The sequence below is a fragment of the Cynocephalus volans genome, chromosome 12 (assembly GCF_027409185.1).
Source record: "Cynocephalus volans isolate mCynVol1 chromosome 12, mCynVol1.pri, whole genome shotgun sequence".
Taxonomy (NCBI): Eukaryota; Metazoa; Chordata; class Mammalia; order Dermoptera; family Cynocephalidae; genus Cynocephalus; species Cynocephalus volans.
In genome coordinates, this window is record NC_084471.1 from 51,788,273 (window position 1) to 51,804,294 (window position 16,022).

General features: G+C 38.7%; 2 protein-coding genes across 3 annotated transcripts in view; both read right to left on the bottom strand.

The window, feature by feature from the left end:
- Positions 1-4,891, bottom strand: part of YEATS4 (YEATS domain containing 4) — a 31,351-nt gene extending 26,460 nt beyond the window's left edge. For both annotated transcript variants that reach the window (XM_063075696.1, XM_063075695.1), the window contains exons 1-2: positions 4,542-4,891; positions 1,858-1,977 (exon numbers count right to left, since the gene is read on the bottom strand). In XM_063075696.1, the coding sequence (XP_062931766.1) occupies positions 1,858-1,977; positions 4,542-4,592 (171 nt within the window). In that variant the 5' untranslated portion in view covers positions 4,593-4,891. The remainder of the gene's footprint in view (positions 1-1,857; positions 1,978-4,541) is intronic.
- A 6,256-nt stretch (positions 4,892-11,147) lies between these two features.
- Positions 11,148-15,679, bottom strand: LYZ (lysozyme). The gene is made up of 4 exons (XM_063075746.1): positions 15,535-15,679; positions 14,107-14,271; positions 12,431-12,506; positions 11,148-11,926 (listed from the first exon to the last, which is right to left on the bottom strand). Exons 1-4 carry the CDS (start codon positions 15,668-15,670, stop codon positions 11,860-11,862), a joined length of 444 nt encoding a protein of 147 aa, XP_062931816.1. The 5' UTR covers positions 15,671-15,679; the 3' UTR covers positions 11,148-11,859.
- Positions 15,680-16,022: the final 343 nt, after the last annotated feature.

Sequence of the window (16,022 nt, forward strand, 5' to 3'; positions counted from 1 at the left end):
ATAAAAGAGTTTTTTATAACAACTTTATTGAGATACAATTCACATACCATACAATTTACCTATTTAAAGTGTACCATTCAGGTTTTTAGTATATTCACAGAGTTGTACAATTTTAGAACACTTTTTTCACACAAAAAGAGACCCCATACCCATTTTCACTCACTCCCGATTCCCTCTTCCCCTAACCCACTGGCAACAACTAATCTATTTTCTTTGTCTATGGGGTTTGCCTGTTCTGAGCATTTGTGTGTCTGACCTTTTGTGTCTGGCTTCTTTCACTTAGCATAATGCTTCTAAGTTTCATCCATGTGGTGGCATGGATCAGTACTTTATTTCTTTTTATTGCCTAACAATATTCCATTGTATGGATATACCACATTTTATTTATCCACTCATCAGTTGATAGACACTTGAGATGTTTCCACATTTGGCTATTGTAATTCCGCTATGAACACTCATATACAAGTTTCTGTGTGGATTTTGAAGGGTTTTCTTTTTTCTTTGGCACTGGCTGGTATGGGGATCTGAATCCCTGACCCTTGGTGTTACAAGGCACCACTTTAACCAACTGAGCTAACCAGCCAGCCCTTTGAAGTGTTTTAAATAGAGGAACAATTTAGCACATTCAATAAATATCTGCTGAATATCTACCATGAACTGGCTGTGTTCCACGCACTGGAGATTCAGCAGCAAAACAAAATTAACAGCAACTAGATTACATAGCAGATCTGCCTTTCACATTCTCTGATGGTCTTATTACCACATTACCACTTTAAGTATTAGCTGCTATTCCTGAAACACCCAATTAAACACTATGTTAAGATGTGATGTTTGGAAGGTGTACTTGTACTCTGTTTACAACATGACCGTTCTTGTTACCTTAATTTTTTTTTTTTTTTTTTTTTTTAAAGATGACCAGTAAGGGGATCTTAACCCTTGACTTGGTGTTGTCAGCACCACGCTCTCCCAAGTAAGCTGTAAGACCCGTGCACCATGCACAAATCCCACATGTTGGGATTGCTCACCTCACAAAGACCACGAGGTAGAGACCATTGCAATAAACATGAGGTTTTATTATTCCAGCATGTTGGGGTGCTTCGTCTCCAGGACAAAAGCGGCCCCCAGTTTACAATACAAGCACCTTTTATACAGTTTTTCCTGAACAGATCTTTATGACAGGATGAGTTGTTGGTTATCTGTGGCACCCTTGGATTTATGGGCAGACTTTAGCAGGCTGGCACCCTGATAGATCTAGATCTGTGGCGCCTTTAGATTTACAGGTGGGCTTTAGCAGGCTGGTACCCCCAATAAGGAACGGCACTTCTCTCAATCGTATATCTTCCCTGGGGCCTGGCCAGTAGGCTCTTAGATAAGGTACTAGCCAGTTCCTGGAACCGGGTGGGGGCCATTCCCTTCTTGGAATGTTTAGTGTACTTGGGCCCACCTGCCCTGCCCTTTGTACGGCCTCTTTAGAAGCTGCTTAATAGCCCCTTAGAAGCTGCTTTACATCTCAATAGCCCCTTAAAAGCTGCTTAATAGCCCCTTAGAAGCTGCTTTACTTAGAATGTCATTAGCAAGCATTTGTCACAAAACTGTGTATACTAAAGTTTATATTTTTCTACAATCCCTACAAAGCCACGGCCTGGCCCTGTTACCTTAATTTTAATTAGAAAACATTTTTGGAAAATTGATTTCTACTACTAGTTATATGAAGATAACAGTTCTCACTTTATTCTTTCAAACTTTCTACAATGGACCAATAACATAATCAGAAAGTTACTATAAAACAATATTAGAATTTATCTTCAAGCAAAACAAAGAGCTTTGAAAAAAGTTACAGGAAAAGCAAGTACCCACCTCATTTCTATATGGTTTTACATATACTGTCCACTGATGGGTGTGCCCATCTTCTTCTCTTTTCTTTCCAAAATATCGAGCAACATTACCAAAAACTATTGGTTTAACGATAGTAACCCCCTAAAAGAAAAATAATTTAAAAACGAATAAATATTGTACCATTACCTAAGTAAGCAGAATGAGACCTCTGAATGCTTGTTTTAAGGAATGGCAGACTGACAATCTAGAGTTTGGTTGTAAGAGGGATTTCTCTCAAATCAATTTCAGACATTTATATTCATTTCACATTAACACATATAACACCAGATTAATTATAATGTTCCCACTCTGAAAATGTTTTTATTTAAATCACCATTTAAAGTACTTCTGAGAGTTTTGTTAAAAGAAATGCAAAAGGCCCTTTCCTTACAAACCTGAGAGGTAGGCATTGGAATAAAAACTGCCAATTTTGACTGATGGTAATGTCCTATTAATCAGCCTATGGCAGTGTTTCCCAAGGTGTAGTACAAATATCAAGGGCAGTTTGTGAGAGGATTTTAGGGAGAGGAAGGGCAAACATTTTTCATTTTATTACTTCTGTGTTTACTTTAATTAATATAAAAAAAACTATAACTAGAAATCGAAACCCACGATTTCAAAAATATTAATGCTTAAGAAGAAGCTTTTAAAAATTGAATTGATTTAAATATAAATGTTACAATAAATATTCCAATTGGATTCAGATATGGCAAAAATGGTAAAGTGGCACTTGGATGACTGAAGCTTGGTACACTGGCAAGTGGCCATGTTTGCTACATTTGTGCTCAGTTCTGAGATGTACATACATGTTTCTCATCACATTCAATAAAGTGTAAAGGCAGTGTGAGTGCTGACAGATAATAATGAAAAGGAAAGGAGAGATTAAAAATTCCAAATGAAGAGAAAATACTGAATGTTGCACATGAATCTGAAACCAATTATTCAACATACCACATGTAAAAAGTGCTGTGCTAAATGTAATCAACAATAATTAATAAGAAATAAGAAAAAGTAGTGAAGAAAATGGAAAAACTTTTAATTGTGGCTGGATAACTAACAAGCAATTCCAATACCTGTAAACCTAAAGTCTGCTCAGAAGCAAGCAAGCAATTAAATAATCATAGTAAGTGCTACTGAGGAAGCTTATACTGCACAGACTGGGCCTCAGGTTCAAGGCCTAACTGAATGAGTTCAAGGGCGCTGAGATGGTGAGTACATAATAGATCCCACAGCTGCTAGAGTGTTGCTAGAACTTGCAGAGTTTGTCTAAGATGAAAAGAGGGTTCATTTGTCAACAGACTTTCTATCTGGATAAAATTTATCTAAATTGGAAAAAGATGCCTAAAAGAGCACGTAACAATCAGCAAGGAGGAGAAATAGATCCCTAACTTTGAAGCTTTACATAACTATTTTTGGTGGAAAAGCATTTGAGGACTGCAGGCTTAACTTCAATTACTCTGGCCTGACACAAACTTTTAGAACCTAACATGATTACAAATAGACAAAGTTCTCTGTAACTTCTTCCCCCAAATCTAATGTTTTAAACCTTTGTTCTGTAGTATTTTCCTATCAGTCCAAAACCTTGCCCCAAAGCTTGGGCAAAATGTATATGTTTATGAAGCTCATGGTACTATGAACTTTTATCTGGTATCTCTCTCCCCTTCCATTAAACGTCACTAACTTACAATGTTTGAAGAATTTCCACTTAATGTGATTTTAAGATATCCTTGCTAGCCGGTTAGCTCGGTTGGTTAGAGCGTGGTGTTATAACACCAAGGTCAAGGGTTCAGATCCCCACACCCGCCAAAAAAAATCGTGTGTTTAGTTGTACACGCATTATAATTAAAATTATGGAAAAATAACAGGATGCAGATAAGACTCCAAAAAATCTGATTAACTGGATTAGTGCTAAAGTGGGCGATTTCTTTTTAAAGAAAAATTCCCTTCCTGCGATAAAAATCAGAAGCGGTAAAAATAGGTATTATATTAGGAACCAGTCGGTTCTGCCTTAAAAATTAACGTGCCAGGGGATGTAGAAAAGGGGGGAGGGAAATAAGTGTTACAATGTCAAACATTGTTTTAGGGTCTCTATTAATTTTCCTTAAAAATAAAAGGCTGACATTTACTGAATATCCCTAAGTGCCGCGCACAGGGATACATTCTTTGCATGCCTGATTAGTGGCTTGGCTGTAGCTTTGGCGCTTTGTGAACACCACGAACGCGGCAAATTTTCCGACCTTTCCAACATCTCGGTTCCTGTTATGGCACTTCTACTCGGATAAGCGCTCATCCACTATTTTTTATTGTTACTATCCTCACACCCAGGTGGGTGGCATCTCCGGTTTACCGGTGACCTGGGCTGGCAGCTAATGTGCACCAAGCCAGGACTTCCAGTCCTGAGTATAACCTGCTGCCTCGGCAGCCAAGCCCAGGTCTCGCCAAGCTACCACTGGTTATCTGTCTGGGGGCGGGGATGGGAGGGTGGACGCGGTGGAGCTGGGGCCCAATGAGCACTGATCCACCGCTCCAAGGCTCGGCCTCGCTCTCCGCGGTGGAATCTTGGTTCAAACCCGCGGAGAGAAGGCGCGAGTGGGAAGCAAGCGGACCCTTCCCGCGCAGGGAGGTGCAGGGGCGGGAGAGCTACCGCCAGAAGGTCGCGCACTGACCTTCACTCTCCCGCCGGAGTCAGGCCCAAATTCGGCCATTCTCTTGAACATATTGTCCCACGGAAGAAGCCGCCGCCGCCAGGGAAAGAGACGGGGGCCGGCGGAGTCGCCGCTCCCCTCAGAGGCCCCGCTCCTCCCGCGTAGGCCCAGGCGGAAGGTTTTCGGCCGAGGGAGGGCGAGTCACCGGGGCTGGCGGCCTCGAGCAACCGCCAACTCCTTCAGGTAGGAACCGTCGCCGAAGGCCATTCAGGTCCGCGCGGGTGGAAAACGCCTCTGGAGGGGCGACGGCAACGCGGTGCGCAGGCGCGAGGGGTCCGCGCGGGTGGAGAACGCCTCTGGAGGGGCGACGGCAACGCGGTGCGCAGGCGCGAGGGGTCCGCGCGCGCGTGCGCGCTCGCTCGCTCGCTCGCCCGCCGCGAACACTGCGCACGCGCTTGGCCGCTGCCTTACCGCTCTCAGAGGATCAGTCTAGGAGTTCCGGAGAGAACCAGGAAAATGGAAGGTAGGAAATAATCATTGGATGATTTCAGAAAGTTTCCCAGAACTTAAGGGTATGAGCTTCCACACTGAAAGATCCTACCAAGCACCCATCACAAGGATGAAAACAGATCCATGCCAAGGCATATCATTGCGAACTTTCAGAACATCGGGATAAAGAGAAAATCCCACACAGTTGCAGAATGTAAAAACGAGTCAGAATGACTGCAGATTGTTCACTAGCAACATTGGAATCTAGGGAACAATAAAGTACTGCTTCAAAATTCTGAGGGAAAATTACTTCCAATTTAGTTTTCAATACCCAGCAAACTCTAAACCAAGTGTGTGAATAGAATGAAGACCGTTTCAGACATGCTAAATCTGAAAACAAACAAAAAAGTACCTCTCATGCGCTCTTTCTCAGGAAGATCCTGGAGATGCGATCCAAAATGAGAGAATAAGCCAAGATGGAGGAAATTATGAAATACAGAAAACAATAAATATCAAACATAGAAAATAATAGAATCCCAAGATGGTGCTGAAAGAGCTCAGGATGTCAGCTACATACAGGCACAGACAGCAACCCATCCAGATAAGATTCGGTAAGAAATCTCTGGGCGATACTGCTGCAGAAGAATGGAATTGAGAAAATGCCAGCTGTGTGAAACCTTGAGAGGAGATTTAAATATTAGACCTAGATTTGGGGAGTTGAACTAATGACAGATACGTAGGATGCTAAATAGATTTAAGAATCATGCAAGGTATTAGCTCTAGGGAAAAAGTCTTGAACAAGAAGAGAAAGTAATTGTATTTATGGCTACGTAAATACTGAATATTGATGTAACCAAATATATATATGATTACGTTTGGAAGGATGAGCTTAGGAGAAAGGTGCCATGTGTGATGGAAATAGGGGAGGAGAAAAAAAAAAAAAGCAGCAGAGGAGGAGAAAATAGAGCCTAATCTTTAACTTCTATGGTGGGAAATCGATATCCTAAAATGAAAGAATCAAGAAGGAGCAATATAAACCTAATATTAAAAAAGAATAGAGGTAAATATAAAAATATTAATATTAAGCTAAAAGAGTAGGAAGTCACTACTGATTATAATTTATAGTAATTCCATTTAGCAACTTTAAGAAAATATTTTTAAAACGATTCCATTAATTAAAACTACAAGAAATGTGCTCAGAGCTTAGTTATTATTAGTGCTACATAATGAGCTCAGTTTTCATAGGAATATCACGGCATTTCAAGCAACATAGGAATTGAGTTTCTTTTGAAAGTGATCAAACATTGATATTGATTTTTATTCTATTCCCAGAATAAGAGTATGAATTTGGTTTGGGAGCTTAATTATGTTAAAAAAAATAATTGGTATAGTTAAGAAATACTTATCAAAAACAGTAAAGCAAATTCAGTGTCCAACAAACACTGCTTTCCCTCTTCAGCCAACTTTTTGCTAATCTCTGACTTGCTTCAGTGAGCCTGAGCAAGGCTATCCTGGTGCTTCTTGGGTATGTCTCATTTTTGCTTCTCAGCTGTCACTCTTCAAGTCTTTCTTCCCTATCTTGACCCATTCTTTGCACCCCTCAGGGTATCCTGATATTAATAAACATATTCTTTCTGAGTTTATTCACATCGGGATGGTCCGAGAATCTTGAAGCCTAAGGCTGCACCTGTGTAGAGGCCCTCTGCTGGCCTCCCATGGCTAGTTTGTGTACTACATTGACATAGACTGGAGACGTGACTTGGAATTCCAGACGCTGTTCTGCTAGAATCATGTGGGCTTGAAGACTAAAAAAAAATCTTAGAACACTCAACATGAAGGGAATATAGCAAATAATCACCAAGAGAGTCATTCAATCAACTGATTTTATTAGAGTGTACCATGTTTTAGTCACTGTTCTAGGTGTTTGGAATATTTTGCCCTCCTTCCTACCAAGACAGTGGCTCAACATGGTGTGTCAGAGATGTGATGTGGTAAGGAGAGTATCCAGGTGTGGAGGGAGGGAGCAGCCCCGGAGGGTTTCAGAGCCAGAGTGGGGGACACATTACATGATGGGGCAGTGTTGAGAGATTGGTTACATACAGGCAAACCCATCAAATACATAAATGTACTAAGGATACATTTTAAAGATACTAAGTATAATAGATGCCAGGTTTCTTACTGTAACAGAAGGGACTTAAAACATGAAAAAGGATAAAACTAGGATTTAGAGAAAATTATATGAAGTGAAATAAGCCAGGCATAGGAAGAGAAATACTGCATGTTCTCATTTATTGGTGTGAATTTATCATTTTCAATATAAATAGATATAGAGATAAATATAGTGTAAACACATACATACTCTAGCTCTGTCCACCAGTAGGGCTTGGGAACAGTGACAGCCTAGTGCCCAGATCTTTTTTTTTATATACCATTATCCACTGTGAAGAATCAGGGCTCCTTGGAGAAATGGCTATTCCAAGAATGGAGCAAGAAGGTAATGTGAGTCTTAGCATGCCTTGTACCAGAAAACAAGAAAATACTCAAAGAATGATGAGACATGTCAAAATGACACAGAAGCCTGCTTGCAGGGGCTCACTGGCTAAATCAGGGACAATGTGAACATCAGAATAAATGATAATAATGGATTATAACTCATTATATTTTGAATAAAATAGAAGCTATGGGTCTATACTAATATAATAAATAAATTCATAAATTGAAAATTTGATGAGCAACAGTCTCAATGTACCCCTCCCCCCTATACAGTGGAGGTGACTTGCAGACATCACCTTAGTCAAGTGATCCAAGTAAGCATCACCAGTAATGGGACAAATCAAACCACATGCCACCTAAGAGTATGTAGTGAGAAGAGCATCACCTCTGTGGTATTCCTGCCAAAGATGTATAACCTAATCTAATCAAGAGAACATCAGAAAAACTGTAGGGACATTCTACAAATATATCCGGTCTATGGTCTTCAAAAGTATCAAGGTCATAAAAGTCAAGAAAAAACAACAACTAAGGAAATAATCCATATTGAAGGAGACTAAAAAACATAACCAAATACAACGCGAGTCTGAATTATACCTTTTTGTTTTTGTAGAACTTAACAGGACAGTTGATGAAATTGAATGGGATCTGATGATCAGCTGGTGATAATGTATCAGTGTTAATTTTCTGAGTTGGATTATTGTCTTGAGGCTATTTATGAGAATGTCTTTGTAGAAATAAACACACTGAGGTATTCAGGGCCATTGGGTACCATGCTGGCAACTTCCTGTCAAAAGGTTCAGAAAAATAAAAAGCTTTTGTACCATTCTTGCACATTTTTAGAAAGATTGAGATTACTTCAATGTTTTTTAGAAGTGGGGGAAAAACTGTCTTTTTGGAGGTTATATTTTGGTGAGAAGAGACAAATAAGTAAAATATGTAGTATATGAAATGGATATAGGCTTGAGTCCTGGGGCACTGCCACATTTAGAAATTAAATAGTAGAGAAAGAGCAGTCAGTGAGGTAAGATGTAAATGAGGAGAAGCCGAGGGAGAAAAAGTTTCTAGAAGTATGAAGTGATTCACTTTGTCAAATACTTCTGAGAGATCAAGTAAGATGAACAGAGAAAAATGACCACTGAAATTGGCACCAAGGAGTCATGGGAGAAGAACTAGGGGAGCAGCTTTAGTTGAGTGAGAATAAGAAGCCAGATTAGAAAGGGCAGAAAAGAGAATGGGAGGTGAGGATGTGGAGTTGCTGAGTACAGACATCACCCAGACGTCTTGCTGAAAAGGGAGCAGAGAATGAAGTTGTAGTTGGAGAGTTATGAGGGCTAGTGTAGTGTTCTTTGTAAGATGGAAGTTTACTAGAGCAGTTTGTACAATGGTGGAGGAGACCCAGCAAAGAGGGAGAAACACAGGGTGCAGGAAAAACTCAGCCTGGCTTGGAGCAATGAGAGGGATGGGATTGTGACTGCATGTAGAGGCACTGCCCTTGACAGGAGCTGAGGACCTTCATCCAGGTAACAGGAGGGAAGGAAGGGCGAATGGGCCCAGTGGTGCGAAAGTTGCTTCTATCCATTCAGTGTAGTATGCCGCCAGCTTATCTGCTGAGAGCAGAGGAGAGTGGAGGATGAGGGGACAGAGAAGGGGATGGGATGTGTGTGTTGGGGCTTTGATGAGAGAAGTAAAGTAGCACTGGTCATTTTGGAGAGTGGGGACACCAACACGGAAGGATTACAGAGAAGTGACTAAGATGGACAAGCAGACAAGAGGGGTGAAACAGAGCAAGGCTGGGCCTGTGAATCAAACTGACTCCATTTTCCCTGCAGAGGACACTTTGTTACTTTTCCACTCCTCAATTATGAAACCTGAAAGAAAGTGAGCCAAAACGCTGGGTGCCAATCAAGCTTGATTAAAGGAAAAGAATCTGCCGGGCTGCACTCAAAATGGAGAGCAGCAACCGGCGTTAGGGTGGGAGGGCTTATATAGGTTGTAAGGAAGGCTGACATAATCAGAGAGGGGTTTGGTGCTGGTGTGGAGAAGTTTCTGTTTCTCAGAAACCACAGTTTCTCATAAGGGAAAGGCTGGTGGCCATTTTGTGCTGAGTGTGTGTAAAATGGCGCTGGTCATCCAAGATCCATCGAGATCGCTAGGGCAAATGATTACCCCATGGGTCACCCCGACAAAATAGACTGAGATAAGAGAGGAAACAGATATTTACTGAGTTGCAAAACCCCTTCCCAAGGCTTGTTTATGTAGTTGTAAAAGTTACAGATTAATCTTAAGACCCTTTTAGGAATTCCCGCCTGTGCACTAAGCTTCAGGGTGACTGCTACAGTGACCCTCCTGGGGTGACAATGATGAACAGCACTGCCATCTTGGACGTATTGAGTATGCACCTATGATGCAACCAGGAAGAACAGAATGGACCATCCCCAGTGGCGCTGCCCTGTAGCCATTAACTCCTTTCCCTATAAAAGACGCTGAATAGCTCCCTTCAGGAGGCAAGCTTTACTGTTGCTACCACCCTTATGCATAAGTCTGTCTCCTCTTTTAATAAAGCATTGCTTGCTTGACTGCTGGGTACATTGATCATTTCTGTGACTTTGGAGTCCAAGAGCCTAATTTAATCACTGGCAAAAATTGGAAAGCTTTGGGCACTAGAGAAGACTCGAGCAGCAAAAGGCAAGTGGCAACTGGGACTATTTTACTCCCATGTCTCTGCTGCTGGTAAGTCCCTCCTGGAGTCTCCAGCTTAAATTCTGACAAGGTAATGCTTTATTCTCTTTTACTCTCCTTTCCCCCCACCCTTTTCTTCCTCTTTGACTGCCAGACAACTACAGTTTAACCTCCTCTCAACCTGTGAGAAGCTGCTCCTTCTGGCTGGCAGCGGTTTGCCCTGATGGGTGACTAGCAGAGGTGGGAAGGCCAGTCCTGCACCATGAAGATCTTGCTTGAGCAGGTTCCCCTGACGGGGATTCATGAAAGTGGTGGAGATTCAGTCCCACGCCACGCAGTGACTGGAAGTCCAGAAGCCGCTAATATTCTCCTTACCTCTAATTTTACTCTCTAATTTTCCAAGACCTCTTCTGCTGTTCTGTAAAGGTGCACCCTGGAGGGCTCTTGGCTACACTTTGTTTCTCTGATTTAAATCTAGCGGGTACTTTTCTTCTTTTTGCCCACAGCAGTGGGAGAACTGCTTTTATCAATTACTGTCTGGAATAGGTTGGCCCCGCCGATTGGGACCAGGATAAACTGGACCCCACTGCCCCTCTTTTCTATTTGTTTGTTTGCTTGGTTAGACATTTAGTTGAGTACTGGTAATCAGAATAAACCTTTCAATCCTTGCACCAACTTTTGGGCTTTCAGGTCATTTGTTTAATGCAAGAGGACATGCTAAACCTGGTCTGTTGGTAACAAGGGTGCATTTGAGATTTGTGATTATGAATTTAAAGTGAGACCTGTGAGCATGCTTGTGAATTTTACTCCAGCAGTATCCAACTCTGTTTAGGTGCAAGTGAGGATATAGAAGATACTGAGTGGCAAATCATTTTTTTTTTCAAATATATATATATTTTTCCTCAGAGACACTAGATGGGTCTAAATAAAGAAAGCAAGGTAAAGAAAAAAAGGAAAGACAAGGTATGCATTGCAAAGTCTTTAATGAGAATGTATTTTTTAAGCATGCATAATTTCACACCTGTAGTTAATTAGTAATTATTTCAATACTTGCAAGCTCATCTGCCTCAGATTTAGTGATAATGGGCGAATCTAAGTTAATAAAATTAAGGAACAGCAATTTAGTGAGGAACACACTTTATGAAAACAAAATTCTTAATTCAGGCAATCTCCATTTTTAGCCATTTGGCATTCTGCTCCTTTAAAAGTTTTATATTGCCCCAAAAAGAGTGGTTATTTTTAGTTTTGGGCGATGACTGAACAACGTAAAGGCATCAGATTCCTACACATCTGCGATTTTTCCTAAGGTCAGTTTGTTTTAAGATAGTCTTTTGTTATATTTTTATCTAATATTGGGGAGTACTCATATCATTCAAGATTAAATCTGGATTTTTTTTCTGCGTGTACCAGAGATGTATTTGGTAACCAAGGTTTTAGATGAATTTTTACCAGCATTAGTGCCGAATGCTACAACTGAAAAATGGTGTAAGCTTAATATCAAATAATAAACACATAGTGAACAATAAGCCTCTTCAAAGAAAGACCATATTTTGCTCCTGCTTCTGTAAAAATGTTATTTGTTTGAAGGGGAAACAATGGTAGTGTGACCTTTCACTTAACTACTAATCCCTTAGTGTGAAAAAGAGATGAAATGAGCTGAAGAAAGAAAACTCCACAGTTACACTCCACATCCCCGAACATACTGAGAGACATCTTGGTTTTGACAATGATTTCTCCATGCCACCCTGTAGAGAAAGGTGAGACAAACAGTGAAAAGTTAAAACATATCTTCATTGTAATATACATACTTCAAATCCTTCAGGGGAGCAAAACATTTTATCATTAAGTAAAACACATATGCAGGCATTGCTATTTATTAAATGGAAATGTGTATACAAAATACTTCATTCCTCCCCAAAGCCCTCAGTAGAGCATAGAATGCTGAACGTAAACATGAAATTGTGCACAACAGCAACACAAAGTGCATTCCACATTTACTTATTCTAAAAATAGTTTCAAGATATGACAAGAAACAGAGTGTGGAGAATCCTAAAAACTCTAGAAATCCCCTAAAATAAATTGAAGAGAAAAAGAGTAAGATGCTGAATCAGTTAAAGTAGACTGTTTCCTCAAGAATCTAGATAATACTGCAATTTTCTGTTGTCAGTAGCACACTTTGAAAGTCTTTTCTCACTGTATATATCAATAGTAGGGTAAAACAGTTTTCCCATTTAACCCTTAAAACATACCATGCTGTAATGCCTTGATCACGGACAATCTTCTTTGCACATTCTACAGCTTGAGTGATGTCATCTCGCAGCAAAACTGAAAGGTGATGAGGAATGAAAATGACTTTCATAGACATTTCATTTTAGGTTTAGGTTTAGCCAGTCTTATTATGTTAGAATGAGCACAGAATACCAAGAAATGATTTTTCAAGAGTCCATATATCTGTGATTGTTGGAGGAAAACTTTCTCTTCATTCTGTCCCATTTGGCGTGAAATAAAGCATTCTGTTTCTCATTTATCAAAGTCATCGGAAGCTCTGGAATTATTAATTAAAATGATGGAAGGTCCTCTTTGTACTAGACACTGTAAGAAAAACATGTCTAGTAATTTTTACTCAGCAATTCTACTACTGAAAACCTATTCTAAAGAAATAATAAGAAATGCACCCAAAGATGTATGCACAATACTGTTCATAGCAGTTTGTAAGAGTGAAACATGGAAACAAACTGCTTAAGAGTAAGAACTGGACCAATAAATTTAGAATATTCGTATAGTAGAATTCTATTCATCCTTTAAAAATGATAGTACAGATTTGTATTTTTTCACATGGAAATAATTTTATTTGATAAGAAGCAAGTTGTAAAGCATATATGTAACACAATTTAATTTTTGTTAAAGCACACATTGCTTACATGTTTGTATGTGGGTACATATGTGCATGATATAATTTTACATTCATATACATGATTGGTATACATTCTGGAAGAATACTCATATATACCAAAAGTTGTCAATAGTTATAAAGCTTTGGGTAGTAAGATCATGGGTGCTATTTTTTCTCGCTTGTATTTTCTAATTTTTATTCAATCACCACAGATTATTATATAATACAAAATATTTTTGAAAGTAAATTAACTGCATTAAAAAATATTCTAAGATAAATCTTCTCTATTGGGAATTTTAACATTTAAAAATTTAACAGTATCAAGTTTGCAATATTTATGCAATATTTTATGTACTAAAGATTCTTCATGTTATTTCTATTTTTATATTTGTTCAATAAAATATTTGTTTCATCCCAAATAAACAAATCCGTAAGTTAATTTATTAGATGTGATAGTGATTATACAGGAACTGTATTTTTTGGGGATGCAAACTAAATAATTTAGAAATGAAATGTCATAATGTTTCTAATTAACTTTAAAATCTCTCGGCAAAAAAAAAAAAGATAATAATACACAATGAGGAACTATGGCAAAATGTTAGCTGTTAACTGTGTGTCAAATATATGACTGTTTATTATACTACTGTCTCTAATTTTCTTTATATTTAGAACATTTCATAATAAAAAGTAAAACAATCAAAAAAGGACCAAATTATCCCTAAACCTCCCCAAAGTAAGCAGGAAGAATGGCATTGTTCTGGACAAAGTATCAATAAGGCCATTTACAATAAGTTAACAGGTCATTCCAAAAACTTTTGTATATTAAAAAACACCAACCTTTTATGATACCAGCTCTTTGATTTCTTACTTAGGGAATTATGAGGAGGATAACAATGACTTCCCAGAAGTTGAGATGGAGTTTTTCTAGGTCCCTAATGAACCCTTCAAGCCTTTTTCATTTTTATTGACTCTGTTCTTTTAAGTATAACAAGATGGGTACTGTGCCATCACTCAAGTACTGTCTTGTCTTACCGCTGCAGGATATGCCACAGGAGTTAACTGCTCTTGGGGTTTTGCCATCGTTACACCAGTAGTGGCTATTGATCTGAAATATCCCATAATCAGTGCTTTGGTCTCCAGGATTGTAGTTTGTAGCGCGTGTGTTATAACTACTCTCCCATTTGGCCAAACACATCCCTGAAAAGAACTTATTTTTAGTTATAAGCAGTAACACTAAATGACTTATACTATTCAATTTAGCTAATTCTATTTACTAATGACTTACTTTATAAATATAAAGATATATTTAACTTATAAAATATTTTAACACTTGAGTGTTAAAAGGCCCTAAGAATCCTTTTGTAATGCAAATTATTTTGTAATACTAATGAAGCAAAATACATTATTTACAATATTAAAATAGCTGTTTTTTTCCATTGCTTTTACCCTTCCCCTGCTCCCATCCCTCAGGCAACATTCAGCCTAGAATAGAAAAATCAACGGAATTGTCGAGTGGTTTTTGTAAATTCATTACAGATACATAAGGCTGATGGAAAAATGCTTTTTATTAGAAAAAAATAAGGATTTTCTGAGAGAGAATTTTTCTTATAATACCTAAAAGTGAATATAGATAACAAGTTAGAATCTTGAAAATAAAAGTTATAAAATACTCTATAAGACTATTCTGATTTCATCCATCCATCCATTCATCTATTCACTCATTCATTCAAAAATAGTTATTGAGGGGAAATGTTTTAATTCAATCTGAAAAGTGCAGTGATTACATTGACAAATGTGAATTATAAAGAACTTTTCCTCATGGCACATCTTGAATTGTGTAGAAGAAAATGATAAATAGTTAATCAACTACAGTGAATAAGAATAATAAAACATTTCATTCTGAGTTTCAGGGATCTAAGCTTATATAAACAGTGTCTGAGGGGAGATAGGTTCCTACTGCCCTTGTATTGAGAGTTCAACATAATTTTTTAAAACTTTACTGTTAAAAATCCCATGTCATTGTAGGGGAATTAAAAGAAAGAAAAATATTGCATCACTCTAGGCTCTCAGAACTCAAGTTCCAAATGGGAAATAGCTGGAGTCAAGTACCAAGGACCTGGCAGAATTATGCCATGTCCTCAGACGTATCTTTTATTCAGCCTACGTGCACCATTGAGTCTGAGCAGCTGGTAAGCTTAGTGGTAGTAGAAGAAGAGTACAACAGGTCCTGTTTTACTTAAAATGGTATAGAATTTTTCCCTCCCATGCCCTCATTCCTTCATGTGGTAGCTGTGATTCTAAAGGGCCAAATGATGTTTTTAACCATTGTAAGTATACAAATCTATGATGAAATAAGATGTTTATTGACTCAAAGCCACTTCTTATTATTCATTCTCTCCTAGTTTCTGTTCCATATTTGGCTAACTATCTCGAAGTATGAAGGAGAGTAGACAGACTTACAGTTTGCCAGGCTGATTCCTCTGTATCTATCCATTCCAAGTCTTTTCATAGCTTTGGCCAACTCGCACCTTTCAAAGATCTTGCCCTGGACAGTGACAGAAAGGAGGAGAAGCCCCAAAAGAAGCAGAGCCTTCATGTTGACTGGGAAGCCAGACCACTAGGCTGACCAGGGTGAGATGGCCTTAGTATTTAACATCTTTTGACTTCCTTCTTCCCCTAGTGGTTTGGTGGCACCACCCTTTGAGCTGTGTAGAAAGCAGGAACTTTATTGATTCACTGACTTTACAGAGTTTTCTTTGTTTGAAGAGTGCTATTCTGCTATTCTAAGAATTAACCTACAGGAAAATGATGAAATGATATTGTTTAAAGACCAGCCCAGGAAGAATTGGAAAGTTTTCCAAACAGGAAATTTCTTCTATTTTATTATGAATTTGAGCAACTATAAAGAGAAAAAAACAATGACTATTTTGTGTAGCTTGAAATGAACT